This window comes from Polyodon spathula, chromosome 12, assembly GCF_017654505.1.
Source record: "Polyodon spathula isolate WHYD16114869_AA chromosome 12, ASM1765450v1, whole genome shotgun sequence".
In the NCBI taxonomy this organism is placed as follows: Eukaryota; Metazoa; Chordata; class Actinopteri; order Acipenseriformes; family Polyodontidae; genus Polyodon; species Polyodon spathula.
The window spans coordinates 11163547-11183546 of NC_054545.1; the positions used below are offsets into that span (position 1 = coordinate 11163547).

General features: G+C 35.0%; 1 protein-coding gene across 1 annotated transcript in view; it reads left to right on the plus strand.

The window, feature by feature from the left end:
- The first annotated feature begins 4768 nt into the window (after nucleotides 1-4768).
- Nucleotides 4769-20000, plus strand: part of LOC121324738 (sprouty-related, EVH1 domain-containing protein 1-like) — a 42809-nt gene continuing 27577 nt past the window's right edge. Inside the window, exon 1 of the mRNA XM_041266887.1 lies at nucleotides 4769-5355. Within this exon, the coding sequence (XP_041122821.1) occupies nucleotides 5324-5355 (32 nt within the window). The 5' untranslated portion in view covers nucleotides 4769-5323. The remainder of the gene's footprint in view (nucleotides 5356-20000) is intronic.

Consider the following 20000-nt stretch of genomic DNA (forward strand, 5'->3'; position numbering starts at 1 on the left):
GGGGGGGGGGACTGGAGTCAAGTGGGTTACAGCTATCACGTCTGGTAGGGGACAAGATAAGCACCCAGAAATTCTCACATCACCTAGAAGGAAGATATTCTGGTTTGTTGTATTATCTGAGTCTCCTGCACAAGAAATTATATCTCCAGGACAGACGAACAGAAGTATCTTATCAGACTTGCAGTTCAGATTAACTGAGGAGCCCCATTATGATTCTGCTAGGGGTACTGACTTTTTTATTTATTTTTTAACAAATAGTAGGTGATTTATAATAACAAAGAAGGTAGTAACTTGGAATTATATTTACATATTTATTTGGATCTCACAAGGCACAACCATTAGAACAACCACTGGAGTGATTTTGGCCCTTTGGAGCCATTTCATGTGCAGTGTCCCAGGAACCCTGCTCACAGATGTGCAAGGCAAATGTCAGTGAGAAAATGAGCCAGAGACTAGGATGTCTTGCCTCTCAATTCTTAATTACTTGACCACACTACTTCCCCCAACAGGCTGCTATGTCTCATTCAGTTCAGATAGGCCTGCTGTAAACTCATTTGGCAGTTCTGGGATGGCCCAATGGAATAACTAACTCAGGAAACAACCTCTTCAGAAACAAAGCATGTGCAACTTCCCTTACCAATTCAAGAAATACTTTGAACCACATACAATTAATCAATTACCCATGTAAACCAAAGTGTTATGGGAAATTATTTCCAATGTCATTTGATTTTAAAATCCTTTGTTTTGTGTATTGTGAATACACTGCCCATAAAAAAATGCCCCCACTGTTTGTTACATTCTTCCTTATACTTGTTTATTAACTCAGTATAGTACATGTTGTGTTTTTGAATTGTAATTAAAAATGTGTGTTTTTAAAAAGGGAACAGCTGTAAATACTGTTTATAAAGACCATAGTAGAGAATGTATTAAAACTGGGAAAACTTCTCACCAAACACACTGCTATCACTATGACAACCAAAAAGAATCACTTCGTCTGATCTTTCAATTCTACCTCCAATGACATGCAACACTTATGTAATCCTGATCATTTCCATAGATGCTTAGAACATTCACATTTAATGTTTTAATGGGAAGGGGACAGTCATTGTGACTGTTCGAGCTGTTGCAATCAGATGACATGTTTTATTTTGTACAGTACTAAATATATGCCACTTAGACGACTGAATAACTTGTGTTGTAAACAGAGGTCTGGGTTCAATGGCTTATTTTATGTTTCCTGGTCACACCACAATATTTTAACATTTAGCATGGAATTTACAAAAAAAAGAAAACACTGATGATTACTAAATTGGACTATGCGTGATTATAGGCTTGCATTATGTGGGAACCCAGCAATCTCACCATTACCAAGCCTCCTAGAAACAGCTTACCTACTCTGACACCACAAAGCTATCCAGCTTTCCCTATCATGATGTTCTTGTGCGTATGAGCAAAATCATTAAATGAAATTAACAGTACCACTTATATTTTAAACATGATTTTAATAGTAGTTATCAGCTATGGTTGAATCGTCTTTTTTTTTTTTTTTTTTTTTTTTTTTTTTTTTTTAGAACTCACGACAGTGTACAAGTTGTCCTGTTTATGGTTAATTTCACGGCCGATTAGATGTTAGCTGTGTTTAAAAATAACGCTATCGGAGTGAGATGTAAGTATATTGGCAAAGTGATTTACGGGTGCAAAACCCCCATAATGCTGCTGTAAATCATGTTTAGCAGCTGTAAAGTTTGATTTTACCAGTATCTAAAAATGTGGCATATGTAAAGAATGGTGTTCACCTGCCATTCTGCACCTGCTATCAAATTTGCACTTTGCCATCATTAATCCATTACAATTATACTGAAATGCATTCAAATGATGAAAAGAGCATAGAATTAGTTGGGATCTAGATACTAAGTGGGCGCCAAAATTATATTGTGATGTAAGGATTTTGCCTTACACTCCGAAAACTTTACACACCTTCTTACAAGGTGCAAACCATTGTAAAAGCAAGTAACTAAGAGCTGTATAAAAGCACAGGCCTGCAGAGACCTGTTACTGGCTTCAGGGTGGCTGCTGTGGTACACTTCCTGATGAGGTGACACTTGGCTCTTGTTGAGGAGAGACAGGAACATGTTGGGAGGAGAAGGGCAAGATGAAGAAGACCCTGCATATTCAATCCCAGGGTCACTTTGTTTGGGATGCTGGAGGATGCAGTGCTAAAGCGTTATCGTCTCTCCGCAGGTTATACTAGACCTCATAGCTGAATTGAGGGATGAGCTAGACCCCAGTGTCAATCTAGGGACCACTATCCCTGCACATGTGAAAGTGTTGTGTTCTCTGCACTACTTAGCCTCTGGTTTCTTTCAGACCACAGTTGGAATGTCTAGGCACATTTCTGGATGTCATGCTGTAAAGGGCAGGCCAATACATATCATTTCCTAAGGATACTACCATAACTGATGTAGGTTGAGGCTTTTCCAAACAACTCTGTTTCATGCTGACCTCAGAGGTAAGGACTCTCAGTTCCTTTTCAGAAAGCTTTTCTTTTTCATGCGCCAAAAGGACTTTGCTGCACACCTTATGACATTTTTATTGGTTTGTATGTTCATGCTCCACAAATGTCATACAGTGACCACTGCTCTGTGTACTCCTAACTCTGAAAGTGCGGCCACTAAATAGACCGATGCGCTCATTGAGACCCTCATTATCATAATTGCGCGAACATTATTTGTGCGTGTTGAGTAATTTGCAATGCAGTGCTCTTGCCTGAACGCAATGCAATTTGAATTTTCCATCCGCAGTTATTTGCACTGCACCTATACTTACATCACCCCTATAAGCCTTTACCAGTATTGTAGCTGTACAGTTTAAAATGGTTGGCATAGCAACAAATGCAGAGGCAGCACATTTGAATCTCTTTCCATTTGAATCTAAGTGGTCTTTTTTTCTGCTTGATTTTGTTTTGAAGTAATGGATAACTCTTGACCAATGATGTTCCAATCCTGACCTTTTGACTTATAATAATATGCTGACTAAATTTAAATGTGGTTATATTTATATCACTGTTAGAATGGACCTTATTCACAAAGCTTAATGGCAAAGCTGTTTTTGACTTCTTAAATAACAGTCTAGAAATGTTACATGAAAAGGCTTTAAAACAAATACTCATGAGTCAAAACTTTGTTAACAGGGGCCAATATTCACAAATGAAGACACTATAAAATGGTTTACATTAAATGACTGAAAGTATTCCGCTAAAAACTGTGTGAAGATGTTCAGGTTAATAAGAGGTATGTAGGCTGCCACTCTGATGAAAACTATTATTAAACCACAAGTCACATGATCATGCACATAATTAAAAGTGTAATTTCTCCCAGTCCAGATTTCTGAAATAGTCACTCCAAAATGTGCAGCGATTAGCACACACACACCTTCCCAAGATTCTTCCACAAAAGCCTGTCTGCTGCATCCATCACCCATGTTCCTCTGGCATGTTTCCTAATTTCATGTTGCCATCTTGCTGGAGGTCTTCTTCTTGGTCGCTTTATATCTCTTGGGATACAGTCTAGTATCTCCTTGGACCAGTGATGGTCTGTTCTTCTCACTACATGTCTGGCCCACTGCCATTTCAGTTTTTTCGCTCTTTCTCTTTTTAGATTATATATATATATTATTAAATTATATATATATATATATATATATATATATATATATATATATATATATATATAATATCTATACTTATATCTGAATATACATTTACAAGGGTTGTGGTAAACACCTTACACACCTTACAATCAGTGCTATATTAACTGGCTATAGTGGCCCTATGCATAATTGTGTTACGTCACTTTTTTTTTTGTCTATATGGTGTACATACTATTTAAAAAGAATGGAGAGGCCACTGTAGTGTTTAATGCCATGCCTGGCATTTATGGAATCTTGTAAACCATCTCTTTGAAAATGCCATCATTTATTTCTTATGTTTTAAACGTATAAACTGTTTACAATTGTTGGTCAGATGCTATTCAAGGTGTAAGTAAATAAACTAGCAAAACCCCAGGTTAAAATGTTTAATATCATTTTAACCGCTGAACATCACTTTATTTATGGTATTTATAACGGACCCATTTCTTACAGCAATGCACCGACTTATTTATTTATGTATTTATTTTGTACAACAATTATGTATACCCAACCAGTGTAGACGTGCAAATGTTGCTCCACAAAATGCATATTCATTTTAAAATGGGTCTACATACTATCCTAATTAACAACTCACTTCAGTAGGATGATGCACCAGCAGCCCTATTGCTTCAAACATGCAGTGTGCTCTCTAATGCCAAACTGTAACTAGGCTATGCAAATTGTAATGCAATGCATTGCTACGATTCCACACAACCTTGCACATCCAGCTAGGCTTTTACGTGATATCACATTCAAGCTCTTCCCTTTTCTGCATATCACTGCACGAGTGAGAAGCAACTTCTTTTGGGAAGTGTGAGGACTACTTTATTAAAAAAAAAAAAAAAAAAAAAAAAAAAAACTTCGAGAAAACACACAGGATTTCACATAATATGCAGTACGCTTATCACATCGTTACACATACTGGATTATATTACAAACTATTATATGCAAAGATACTGATACTGACACATGCGTGTATTCTTATGTTTTGCTAAACTGACGCGGAAGGATCCAAACCGAGCGCTGAGGTCAACGCTTCCGCCCAGTTTTCCTATGTAGTGTGTCTTGAAAATGGAGTTCGAGGAAGGCAGATGTGCTGCAAGTTCTCATTGAATTTTAATGGTGTTTTTGCTTCTTTTTTTTTTGTATCAAACTTTTTCAACTCTGAAGGTTGGACGTTTATCCTCGGAGGACGATACTGTAACTTTTCGCCATATCACCAGGCGAGGTTGCTTTAGGAATTACTACGTTTAATGTGCCAAATGTCGTGTGCTTTGGTGGTTTTATTAAGCGCTGGAGTTTAGCTGATTGTTGCTGAGGGTGAGAGTGATGGTGATGGTGATGGTGAGGATGTTGATGTTGGTGGTCAGACTGTGTTGCAGGAAAAGAAATAACGACCACCAGATTGCTTTTCACGTTTTTAATTTAGATGCCATTTCCTGTTTTTAGAAAGAAAGCGGCGATGCATTTTTAAAGATTTTGTATATATTTTTAGACTTTATGTAGACTGTGGTTTTTTGGTTTTTTTTTTTTTTTTTTTCCTTTCTGGAAGAAAATGGTGATATTTGCGGTTAATTTCCCCGCCGCGGCTCCCTCGTCGGTGTTACTTCTAGGATTTGGATCCCGGTGAGAAAAGATGAGCGAAGAATCGGGAAATCCAAACAACGAGTAAGTTTGCTTGTTTTTCATTGTTATTGCAGGTATACAGGATATACTGTTTTAATATCATTACACAGTATTGAGGCTTATGATAAAGAATTGGACCTCAGACAATTAAGTGTACGTGTAACAGTAACGTTGAGGAACATATAGATATTATACAAAAATGTGCCTGCTTGTATATGAAAAGGCTAAAAAAGAACGTGTATCTATCTGACAGAATGCCACACGTCGGTACATTCGTGTGACACTTAGGGAGTCATTTAATAGCCAGGGGTTGCATGTCAAATGAAAGTGTGTGAGTCTAATATTTATCAGACACGTGTATGCAATCATTTTAAAAGCTATTATTATTATTATTATTTATTATTATTATTATTATTATTATTATTATACACATTTGTCCGTCACGCTTTGTAAAAAAAAAAAAAAAAAAAGCCATGTTGTCTAGTATTTCATGTTGTCTAGTATTTCAGTGAATTTATTTTCTGCGTCCTCTGTCAAATTGGTATTTCATTAAGGTTATTATCTTACAATACATATTTATATGTCATTTGTTTTTACAAAAATTACCATACCTCACTGGAACTAAGCGCAACATGTCAGTTCAAAATTATTTAATTGTGTAAAATATGCACTGATGTATCTTAAACATCTATCCGATAGATAACGACTATTTATTTTTATATATATAATTCTATATATATATATTATATATATATATATATATATATATATATATATATATTTCAGTAGTAGTAACACAAGTGGGCGTTTTTATGTGCAGAAAGTCTTTTAAATTACAATTCATAACAATTGAACTCATTTTGTAATACTTTTCTATTAATTTATTTTGTGACAGGACTTTATTACAATATAGAGAAACACGATGTGTTTATCCTTAAGTAATTCTTAATTTCAAAGTGGTTGACTGCTGCAATGTCAGCCAGTGACTCAAAGAGCTAGAAGAAAGACGCCATCTTTTTTTATCAATCGCCCTCATTTGCATACCACAGTCTTCATTCATAAAAAATGTAAAAACTAACCAACAGCACGAAAAAACCTAAGGGTTTTTTGTCAGAAAAAACACTGGTAGTCTACTTCTGAACATACGTTGATTTACCTTGTACATTATTAGCCTCTTTCGCATTGAAAAAATGGGGTGTATAAATGGGCTGATCTCTGCATGTGCTTGTTGACAGAGTCTGTGAGAAATATCAGCTCAGGGAGGTGCTGACATCACATGATCCTCTCCATTCATAAAGTACCTGGTTTCCCATTCACAGTACAGTGTCTAGGCATTGCATCGGCAACCACATAAAGATTAGACCTGCATTGAGAAAGAACAAGGGGAGATGTGATCGAGACACTCCTTACAAATAAATATATTTCACAGTATATTCTAGTGAAGCATTCATTTCCATTTGGTAATAGAACATGTGTCTTATGGATGAGTAAAATATATAAGGACACTCAAAATGTGGTTTAATTGTATTGCAAGGATGTCTAAATTTCACCTGAGTTTCAGATTCAGATCTAAAAATATATTTGCATGGTTTCAGCTCTGTCATAATTGTATAGTGAGATGAAGTGTTTTAGTTTGGGTGTAAAACGGTCAGTAGCATAGTGGTGTAGTTTTAACATCAGTTGTGGCCTACTGTATGTGAAAGCCTTCAATATTTTTCTTATCTTATTATAATATACTCTTTAGATACACGTTTTGATTTAATTTACTTAGTTGTGGAAACCTGATTGTGAATAAAAGCTTGATCTAAATGCTGTCAATATGAGAACTGTAGTGGTTTTTCTATTTTAAATTAAAAACAGAAAGCAATGACAAGATCAGTTTTATAAATATATAAATTCTATTAAATAAGCAGAACATAAGTGTGTTCTACGTTATCACAAGGGCAACACATACATATCTATTCATGTAGACGGATGGATGCGTAACGAAGCCGAATGTGAGTGGTGGTGTGGATGCCATTTTGATTTGAAATCCACATTAAGGTACTTTGCCTTGACGGCTATTATTTATAATCCTAATTAACACCAGTATGATTTTTTTTTTATTTGTTGCATGCTGCTACACCCCTTTTTAAATGTGACCAACTCTCTGTTTTTTGTGTAAAGAAACTTGGTCTACAGCCTATTTGTTTGTTTAAAATAAATTAATTACTGGCCAATCAGCAATGAGATCTGCAAACTTTTTTTTTTTTTTTTTTTTTGACTCTTGCACAAACAACTCTCGGCAGATACAAAGAGGTGTTGATTATTACTGCTCTTTTTAATCTTTATTTTATGTATTGCTTTATTTTTTGTACCTGTATTGTTAAGCCTTTGGATTTACATTTTGGGTGAGCCATTTGTGTTTTGGAGAGGAAACATTTTTGCTCTGATCAGTTTTTCTAAATGTCGAGCACTGTATAGCTCCGTAAACACTGGGGAATTTGCTTGCTTTTTTTGTATTGTGTGTGTGTGTGTGTGTGTGTGTGTGTGTGTGTGTGTGTGTGTGTGTGTGTAATATATATATATATATATATATATATATATATATATGATTGTTGCTTCATTGCTTGCTATTTTTTTTTTCAGTTGTCCATGCATTGATTTAATCAGGTAATAAAATTATTTCAGTGACAATAGCAAATTATATAATACAGCGATATTCTTTTTTTTTTTTTTTTATACTTAACACATCACTTTATTCACAAGGTTGGGTTAAAGTTATTTACATTTAAACACAAGCCACTTCCTTCCTGTGTACAGTCTCACTTCCTCACTGAGTTTTTTTGGTGCAGACTGTAAAATGTATTAAATGTTAACTAAAGAAGTAACATTTTGTTAAAAGCAATTGAAGTACTTATTGTAATCAGCGTTCCCTCTAAGCTTTTTAGATACTGAGAGAATTGCCGTTTTGACTAAAAGGGTAAATTATCAGTGAGAAGCCTTTGGCCACGCATTAACCCTTTTAATATATTTATGTTGCATTATACAATTTTGAAACAATATTCCAACAAGTATTTCAACAACTTTACAATTTACTAAATGTAAACAAGACATTTATTGTGGCTCTGCCTCTGATTTTGAATCATCCACTGATCCCATGCGGCGCTGCCGTTGTTATCATAGTTACAGACTGCATGCATAAAATTGCTTGATACTACTGCATAAAACACTGGCGTTTAATTGCGCTGCCTTTTAATTGTAACCATCTTTAGGGCTACTAATTGTACTAATCTTGGGAATACGAAATTCTGTTTATCAACATTAATACATATGGCATTTGAACATAAATATAATGTTGATAGTTAAAATAAGTAAATTTTATAAATATTACCACGATTTAATTTTTTTTTTCAATCAGACTCTTGTTGCTTAATAGTAAGTAAAGTACCTGAAGACACTTAAAACCTGTCAATGTTTATAGACATCACTTGGCTCATTGCTGGCATTAAAATAAGCAGGAAAACCTAAAAATTATGTTACATCAGTCCAGAAAAATGTCCAGCACAGTTGTGAGACTCATATTTACAGTCTTCCACTAACAGAAATAAAGGAGATTTGAAAAGACCAGTTTAGCTGCTGGCATTTATAATAACAATGTCATGAGAGGGTAATCCCATGTACAGTACGCCACACTGTTTAGTGCTTTACTGGCATTATAATAACCTGGATAAAATATGAAACGCTGATAAAGGCGTGTTGACTGACTCGTTGCTCTAAAACAGGTTGACTGCTATGTATTACTCCTATTGTAGTTTAAATAGCGCCCCTTTTAATCTAAACACATAATTAATAATATCAATGGTTTCTTTTCTAATTCTGCAGTGTTATTTGCAAGATTTAAAGAGGTGTGTCTCCAGACAGAATGTCTTTATGAAACCAACAGTGTGTAGTGACAACATCCTTTACACAGTAAAGTGATCCATTTCCTTTAAGGATTGTATAGCTAGAAAAATAGTTTTGAGCTCATTTCTTCGTCGTCAGAAAACATAATTCAATTACGAAACGGCCATGGTTTAAAATTGCTAATTGTAGCTTCATTAAAGGCAGGTAGCATGGAAAGAAATAAACTGAACAATAATGAAATACACAATTAATTTAGCTTGCTTCGGGGAAAGCTCTACCTTGAGCGCAGTGTCTTAGGTCTTAGATTTTCAGCATAGAATGCAGTGCTTTGCCGTTGTTGTCATCTTATTTGCTTTCTTATTTTCTGCGTGTTTACGTCCAGTCTTGATATTTAATGGTATTGACTCATACATGATCACACGAATTACAGCAAAACTAAGAATACTATTACACCATCCTCACAGATAATCAGACTTTTTAGCTGTGTCTTACTGAAACATTGTTTTGTTTTTTCTTTTGTTCTTTGGTGCAGCCGCCATGTTGCGTTTCAGCAGACACGGATTGAAGTCAAGTGATGAATAAACTCGCAAAAAATAAATAATAATGGGCATGGTATGTCTTATTCAATTACTGTACACTTAAATGTGTATTTTCGACAAATGTAAGCAGATTTAAGTTTCAATTGATAATTGTTATAAATTGAAAATTGTTGTGATTTAAAAAAAAAAAAAAAAAAAAAAGTTGTCTTATGTATTGCACAATGAACAAGCTGCACAAAATATTGTGTGTTGCCTAACTGATGTAATAAAAAAGATGAACTAAACATGGCTTTGTTTGGAAAAATAAATGCATAGCTTTGAATATATTAGGATGGGAGTATCTATTTGCTAGTTGTTGTGGACACAAGACTCATAACCTTTTTTTAAAATTATTTTTATGGTCTGGATCTGAAAAAAAACAAAACATATCTGGAATAAGAAACATACCTATTATGAACTACATGCATCCACAGAGTGAGTGAAAATTCATTATAATTGTGTAACTAACAATCTGGAACGGCCATAACCAGGCAAGTCCTATTGTTCACTTGACTAATCTGCTGGTTCATACTATCGTATCCACAATAACGTTGATCATTGCTTATTTTTATGATATGTACATTCTGATTTTTGTGTACTCGAATGTTCACGAACTGGTGTTGACCTTCAGGTGTGAGATTTATGGTTCAGACATTTTCCACTGCTACTTCCTTTCAGTGCAGTTTGTTTAGGGTTTAGAGAACTGAAACAGTACTGAAATGGCTTCCAGTTCTGCTGAAATAAATCCCACTTCTGCTGACGTGACTTATGCCTTTATTTAAAATTGACTTATACAATTCACCTTATTTCAAGGTTGCGTTATTTAAAAAAAAAAAAAAAAAAAAAACATATTAGAATTCTTTCTGCAGCTTGCTCAATTGCTGTAAATGCACTGATTCCATCTTCTCAAGCTTAAATACATTTTTGTTTTTATATTCTAGAATTTCTAGCTCTTTTATGAAATGAAGAAAATAATCTCCAAGAAAATGACTGAATTAAAAACATTGATTCCTATTTTTGCTGAACTGCATTCGTGACCCACAGTCACGTTTCAGTGTTACACCTGTACTGTCAGCCATTTAATACCAATGCAGAATGTCTGGGTGGGATATTTTACTGCACTGCAGGAAATCCCTACAGTGAAACACAGGCTGATAAACTGATGTAAATAAAGTTGGTACAGTTTATAAAAATATAAAAATGGCAGGATACGGTTTTATACAGTGTTTGTTTGTGGTTAATGAAAATCTTGTGTTTAAAAAAAATAGCCTTTTTAAATGTAAAATAGCTTTTTATAAACAAATACATTGGTATTAAATCAGAAGTCACTTGCCTATTTCTGCAGAAACTCTTCAGCAGATATTACAAATACAATTAGGCCTACTTAGCTAAAATAACTACTGTGAAGGATTCCCAAAATATTTTGTTGACATTGAGTTATGATGGCTTTGCAGCTTAACTGTAAAGAATTGACTATAGTAGTACACAGAAAAGAAAAAAAAAGTTTTACAGTCCGCAAATGCAGTTTCATTTTGCATGTTGCTCTATACTAGTACAGGAATATTCTAGAAATTATTCGATAACCTGTACCCATACAAAGTAATAGATGCTTGAGATCTAAACAGTAAACAGCCTGCCCAGTACCAGTGTGACTGAGCTGTACTGTGAAAATGAGGTATGAGTGGAGCTCAGACAAAATGATGCTTTAAAAGTAACAAATGCAGCATGATGACACAGTGCAGAATGGAAATACAGGAAACATTTGGCTCAGATGCTCTTATTTTTATAAATTCTCTGTCAGTTTTGTTCAGTTTTAAATTAAAACTTGTTCGTCATCAAGTTTGGTAATTAAGTAAAGTCTCAAAGGAGTCTTTTTAACATCAAAGCAGGCTGAAACTAGACTGCAGTCCAAATTTGCGGTCCCCTTTTTCTGTACTTGCAGCTCAAGTTTTTAATTTGCCAAATGCTTGTGGTTCAAATTAAGCTCAATTTTAATGTGTGGTGTGATTGATGTTTCAGAATAGTTTGCTTTTGATATACATATGGGATACTTTAATTTATAATTTAACTACAGTATAGAAGATGGGAACATCATATCTGTAGTTTCCTGATTTAAATATATATATATATATATATATATATATATATAAAACTTGGGTAATTTTGTATTATCCGTTAAATCGGTTTTAATTGCTAATTGACTAGCCTATATACAGTGACATCATTCTGACTGTTTGGGTTTGTATAATGCTGCTCTTATTCAATCAAACTTTTTTTGTAAGTTAGAGCTTTATGAATATTGAGTGGGGTCCAGTATCATTCAGGTGTGTGGGTTTTTTTGTATATCTTGAAGCTTAAGGAAGCAGATGGTAACTCATTAAGATACACTTTTGAAATAGTTTAAGTGATGCCTATCCACGTGATCTACTGTACATGTTTCGCAAATGCTGCCGTGTGTGTGTGTGTGTGTGTGTGTGTGTGTGTGTGTGTGTATATATATATATATATATATATATATATATATATATATATATATATATATATATAATATATATAATAATATATATAAACATTGCTGGACTCTTTATATAAAAACAGTGATGAAAATAGGAGTTTGTCATAACATTGATATCAAAAATTTCATGTCATGGATCTAGTATTTAAATTAGTACAGTACCTAAGATTATAAACATGTCATCCATCTTTTGGATATTAATCAAAGTTGTTAGAGCTCAGAACTTATAAAACACTGTTCAATAAAAATATGGCTACTGTTTTTTTTTTTTGCATTTATATTCCCACCTTTTTAGAAGATATTAATTTTAATAATCAGTTATTTAAAAAATATATACATTGTTATCCTATTGTGTCTCCAGAAGTAGAAAATAACACAAAAAGCAGGAACAGGTTGTTCTGAATGGTTAAATTATAAACATTAGGAGAAAATATTGTAGCCCTTATGAATTAAAATGGCAGAATTACTTGATTTCAGACCCATGTATTTATTTCCTAATGATAACAAAGATAAAGATAACAATGTAGGGTAGGGGAAATGTACATTACTTTTACAAAACATTACTTGCACCTGCTAATGTAAAAATGTACCTGTTTTATGTTAAACTGTGAAGTTTTTAAACTACTTGCCAGTTTAATTTAGGCGTTATATGAACCATAGTGTAACTCAAATTCCTGCAGTGTACAGTACTGTAGTTGATCTATTTAAGGGGAGTGAATTTATCACTGGTAAATCAAATGGTATGTGACATGTTTACTGAATCTGAAAATATATCTATGCATTGATGGGTGTTATTATAAATTGGTATTCAGATTTCACACTGCACTTCAAAAACTTGCATTTTATGAACGCATAAAAGCTTTTTACAAAGAACATACAATACAATGTAGTTGATCATAAAAAACTTCTAATACAAAGACAAGGTTGCTTTGAAAATATTTTTATTTTCAAATATTAAGTATGTAAATATTATACAGTAGGGTTGTGCTCAAAGAAATGGTAAATAATAATGTGCAGTAAACATACTTGCTTTAGTCACAAACAGAAAACACATAACTTGTTAACTATTCTCAATAACTTATTCCCAATCATTATGTAGATTTTTGTGGAAACTGACATTAATGTAAAAGCCTGTTGGAAAAATGTTATACTGCATTTCTGTAGACCTATTTTTTATGGGGGAGTTGATATACCTGTGTTGTGGTTTAGGTACATTATGGTATTGGTATAGTTTCTATAATGCTACACTGCAAATATCGTAATTGACAAAGTGAAGGAAAAGGTCATTTTCATAGGAACACCTTTTTATTCAACATCCTGTACAAAACAAGTCTCAGTACTACTCTGCTTTCTCACCCAGCTTTGCACTGGAACATTCCATCCACTTCTACCTTGCTGGCAATCCCTATCATCACTGCTGTTATGCAGTTGCATTTTTCTACTGCAAGCATGTTTCTCAACCTAGTGATGAAACTTGCAGCCTTAGCATAGTGACTGAGGAAGATCTTTAAGAGCTGATAGTGTTTTCTTTATTTAGTTGAGTGACCAATTTTGTATTTGTTTTCCCCCAATTTGAAATGTCCTATTATGTTTTTTTCTCCTCACAACAGCGAGTCCCCATATAGCACAGACTTTCTGAGGGCGTAAGAGCGTCCTCCGATCTCACAAGCCTAAAGCCAGAATCGCTTTTACGCCGAGCAGTACAGAGCAGAAGTGGGCGGGCTACCGATCCCAGAAGACAGAGATCGAGTCGATTTGCCTCTGGCTCGGGCTGTTAAGGGTGCAAGAATAATATGATTCATAGTTCAAATGACGCATTTAACATTTATTCATCATGTGATTTCTTTCTTTTTATTCATAATTAAAATTAAAAAATAGTGTGACTAAGGACCTCTCAGATGTGCCTCTTAATTGGGGCAGCCACTTATTCGAGATATTTTTACATTTACAGAGGGACCCTGATAGTGTTGCCAATTGTTTAATTGCGTTAATTCACATTGCTCAACTCGCCTCATCCCCTGCATAAGCTCTGGGTTGCAGATGGTTGGTAACCGTGGGTCCAGCCATTTGAGGCACTGCCCCCCCCCCCCCCCCCCCCCCCCCCCCCCCCCCCCCCCCCCCCCCCCCCCCCCCCCCCCCCACCCCCCCCCCCCCCCCCCCCCCACCCCATTTCTCCAGATTCCTGTGGATATTCAGATTGCCCTGTCAGATATGCCAAACAAACGGCATACTTACTGTAAAAGTAATAACTTTATGGCCATAAGTTTCCAGATGGTCCAACTTTTGTGTCATCAGAAGACCCATATTACTGTACTACAGTAGTCTGTGTTTCTTGGTGAAAAGAAAAACAATCATTTAAATGCAATTGGAACTGCCCTGAAGTGAATTCTGTTTATTTGGGCTACTGTGTGCTTCAAAATGTTCTGATAGTGTACTTGACTTTTGTTTTTATATAGGCCTGTTTTCTTATGTTTGTATCTTAACATTCATTAGGGCCCATATGTATTATTTGAATCTCATTTAATACATATGTAGTATTTTATTTAAATATTTGTGCATGCAATGTGCATAGACAGCAATGATTTAAAAAAAAAAAAAAAAAAAAAAAAGTTAATATTTCTCATTTATTTTCTCATTTATTTGTTTTCTTACTAATGGTATCTAGGGTTCTACCCAGGCCTTTTCAGCCGTGCGGGCTGCCCGGCCGAAAAAACCTGATCTGCCCATCTTGCAGATGCTACTGTGCCTTTAACAATAAGGATTGATTGCGCTTCTAGAAGACTAGATCAGTTGTGCGTTGCTGGGTGAAAAAAAAATCTTGGAACCACATGACCACTGTGTTATGTCTTGACACAGCATTTAACCAATCAGAATTGAAGGGACAGGTTTTCTGTGTTAAGAACCTCGAGAGACTAAAACATCGAATGACTGCTAAATTATTTTCAAAGCAAAAATAGTGACAATGAATGCAGGGGGTCAAAATAAGCAGGCGATCGGCACAATCTACCACAATTCTATATTTGCCCGGCTACTTTATAAAAAAATATATATATATATATATTTTCAGGTATTATTATTGTTCATTTTGTCATTGTACTGTAAGGTGATATATAGTATATAATAGCTGTACATATGCACCAAAAAAACATATTCCTTTTGATATCGTAACAATATGTACCCAGGCGTTAGATATATTGGTCTGTACACCTTTAAGAAGAAAGGGTGATGGGATGTCAGCTGACATACAAATGCTTAAGTGCAGAGGTGCTGGATTGTTACACACTGGTTTCATGCAACATTGATGATGGTGCCCAAACGTGTGCGAGTACTGTTGTGTAAAAAAAAAAAAAAAAAGTTTAAAATGAACAGTTGCATTATTAAAAAAAAAAGTAGAATGGTGAAAAACAAGACGTGCATTAACAAAATGCCCTGAAAACTTAACAAACAAAACAAATTTAACTGAAGTAAGCTCAGTAATTAAGCTAAAAAGGAAGTGAAAAAGTTAGTTTTTTTTTTTTTTTTTTTTTTTTTTTTGTGTGAACTCCAGTAAGCCCACGTTATCTTTCCCCAGTCAAATCGAGTGCCTAAATAAGCAGGGCAATTTACCATAATAAGTCATGAAAAAGAAAATGTAGAACATAAAGTGCAACCAGATATATTCAACGAAAGACAACATTATTAAAATTTTGTCGTATTATATATTTAAGTTAAGGCAAGCTTTATTTTTCCGCTAAAAATGCTCCTGGCTATAACGTTCTGTCGCCCGACTGTACAGAATTGCTTGGGAGAACCCTGAGCAGAACTACAATATTACTGCGATATAGGTTTATCTATACTATTATCATTAACCAATTTCATAATAGTCCAAGCGATATTACAGACCTAGTTTAAAATGTTCCAAACCTGTTTTGATTTTGAAACAAGCATGTGCGTGATTCATTAGTAAGAGGGGAAAAAGATCCCCATGACCTTCCCTGTGTGGAAAGAAGGTCCTTAGCAAGTTCAAAAAAAAAGAGAAACCCCAAAAAGTGATTTCTATAATTCCTAATTGTTGTAGTGAAATATATATGAAAGTAGAGATTCAGTTTTATACTAAATCAACTTATTGCATAACATGCAAAAAATGAAAAATGATGCGCAAAAAACTTTTCATACTATGACAAAAGTATTTTGGGCACCCTTACATTGGTATTTTGTGTGCCCACCTTTTTGCTTACTCTTACAGCTTGCATTCCTTTTTTTTTTTTTTTTGTATTTTGAAAATGTTCCTGGCATCTTTCCAGAGATGGTTTTGCCCATTCCTCAGCACATACAACTTTGAGTTCTACAATTAACTTTTGGTTTACTTTTTGCAACCACATGTGCAGACATACGCACAGACACTACAATTAACTTTTGGTTACTTTTTGCAAAAACATGTGCACCGACCTCTACGCAGACCTATAACCCACCCCCCCACCCCCCCCCCCCCCCCCCCAAAAAAAATCCCTTCCTGGCAACAAGAGATAAGACATTAATTATAGATGATGATGATGTCACTAATAAATAGTAAAATATCAGAATAGTGTCCCGTTTAGTTTTTACAGTTCTTGGTCTTTAATTACAGTGGTAGTGTTTCAAGTTTAGTGGTCCATGTTTTGGTAAAAGTTTATTGTAACTTTCAAAATTATGTTTGATAAGTTTATTTTAAAACTTCTTCTCTTATGCGAAGCTACTGTTTGTTTGGGGAACGGTGTTCAGAAGGAACTAGGCTATTCCAAGTATAAATTGGTGTTGATTTAAAAATTTGGAACAGACAGTTTTGGTGAATTTCAACAGCAACAGCCTCTAACAGAACTTTTTTTTTCTTCCTTTCTAATGCTAATGAAATAAGGACGTTTCCAATCTTAACTCGCACAGTGTGTCTCAACTGCAGCATGCTCCAGTGACTAATGTGTGAGCACCAAAACTGAAGGCCAGCATCTAATAATGTGAAAATACAGTGGAAAAGCAGCCATTGTGTGTAACAGAACATGAGGAGAGATAGGTGGGGTTGGCTTGCAGCCAGGGATCCAGCCACATCCCCAAAAGATGAAGTTCAGGGACTGCTGTGGTGTGAAGGCATTTCTGCTTTTACTGCAGACCTGTCACGGGTCCTGGAAATAACTGCCCCCATGTGCTGTGACACAATACAGTTCTGATGAACAGACAATCAAAGCAAGCTTTCTTTAAAACCAAAAAAGTCTGTTTATACTTTAAAGCTGTTGTCTGTCTTGCATTTATAATAATTAATACAAGCATTCTTGCTTTTTGCCAACGGGAGAATGATTCTTGCGCATGAGATGAGAAAATGTGACACAATGAAGTGTTAATGGAAGTTTGTAAATGGTCATTTAGAAATGAGTTACACATTTATAAACCACATTTAATTACTAAGGTGTGAATTTTAATATTTAAAAATAAACCAATCAAACATTGTCTGTCATAAAATCACAGCATAAAAATTATTTAACTACTGGAAATAAATGCAACTGCATCATTTGCAGTAAATGAACAACATTATTTTCCTGCCTTATAGTAATTACTACAGTGCAGAAACTTAGAGCATACAATGTAGCCTACAATTTCTATTAGTTTTTAATTACTAAATTCAAACCAGGTTGTTCATCTTCTAAACTATAGCATTAAAATAAATGTTCCGTGGCTACTGTTCTGAGTTTGGAAGGGAAGTCAGCCACCCAGCAGACTAACTTGGAATAGTTTTAAGACCCATTCTCTCTGCACTAGCAGCTGATCCATTCTGACCTTATGTTGCATACACCCAGCAAGGCACACTGAGATTGTGCTTGCTTAGTTTTGGGTCCAATAAATTTTGTTGCTGCCCACACTTGTGGTATTAAAACCATTTCCATTTCACTTGAAATACAGACATCTGAAATTACATGTACAGCCTGGGGGAATGGTAAAATTATTTTTTATAGCCTGTCAATCAGAAATAATATACAATCTAACTTCACCATAATGAATGGTTCTTCTAACAATCCCCTTTTTTTCAATGATCCAAGCAGCAAGAGCCATTTTTTTTTCAATGGAAATCAGCCCTATTAGAACGATCACTTTTACAAAACCTACCCGAATAAAACAATCTCGGTAGTGATTGACACTGAACGTTCTCCAGTGTGAATGTGTTATTCTCTCAGTGAAAACAAAGGCCTTGAAAGGCTAATTCGAAGATAAGGCTGATTCTTAGATAACCTATTGTAGCGTGAATCATGTGTAACTTATGGAACCGTTGCTATCTTCACACAAACTGCAACCGTGGCAACAGGCATAAGGCGGTAACAAGATTGAAAACAGTGTGCATTGAGAAATGCATGAAAAATATGATGTAATCTATGCTGGATATGCTTTTCAAGAGAAACGGCACATAATTACTGTGTTCAGCATGTAAGTGTGCTTTTTTCAGTTCTTTACTGTTTTTGTTTAAATATACAGTTTAAATGTTGATCAGTGTGAAGTTGTATTGAAATAGCGACTGTATAAAGATGTTCAATTCAATTTGGGCGTTTCTTCATTATTCTGATACAGCAAATTGCCAAACCCTGTTATAGTGAACAACCTGATACAACAAACATTTCTCCAGGTTCCAGGAGGGTTTGTTATAATGAAGTTAGACTATTTTTATAGACCTTCTCCCTGCCCATTATTCTTATATATGTATAAAAAGTAGGTTTAATGTTTTTGGAGAACGGCTGTATTGTAAATAAGTCTTGTACTCCTACAATTGTTTTTATTATAGACATGATTTTTGAAGTCTTGAGACTTTCTAGGCAACACAGTATTTGTACTGTAAATCTACATTTTCAAGTGTGTTTTTTGTGCTCATACAGTAGCACTAAAAGCAAGAGGCACTTATTTTTAGAACAATGCTTTTAAGTGTGCATTGCGTTTATAGTTGTCTTCATATCAGCACCATCTTTTAAATTATCTTTATTAGTGCAAACAAAATAAGAGCAGTGGTAATGTATTGTAGAAGATTACGTTGGGATTTCTTGTTTGCAGCAGAAACAATTTAAGCTACAGTAAGTGCAGTAAAGACAAAGCAGTTGGTAGTTGTGATGGCTGAATCAATACAGCACTCGGCTACAGTACAGTGTTAGAATTGCAAAGCTTTATTTACTCCATTTGTCTGATTTTAATGTGCATGCCAAAAGTTCACTGAATAAGTGATCTGCCCCCTTTTGTCCTAGAGTTCACTATGGGACACATACTGGCATGGAGAGGTCAGGTTCTGGTCAGCGCTCTAGGGGACAGCTGCTTGCCTTCTGGCCTTGTGGTGTGAGCGACATGGCTCCTGCTTTTTTGTCATTTCCTTCCTGTCAATAACAGTTAGACTGGGGGGGTTGCAATTGCTGCATGCTGCATTGCCTCTCCCCAGGCTGTCATTGCGAGGAACAGCAAATGTTTACTTTGCTTGCTACTTAGGGGAGACAAAGAAAGTGGACAATAAAATGAGCTATTTTCACGAGGGTCTGTAGACTGTCTTGGTGGAATGGGCTACCCCAAATGCCTGATGGATTTGTGTTCTTGCTGAATAAAACCTGATGTTCAAAACAGCCTCTGTCAAACTTTCAACTATCAGGAAAAAAATGTGTGTTCCTAGTCTACACCACAAACTATGTTAAATAGTTATAGTTTACATTTTAGGGGCAACTTGTATCCTTGCCTTT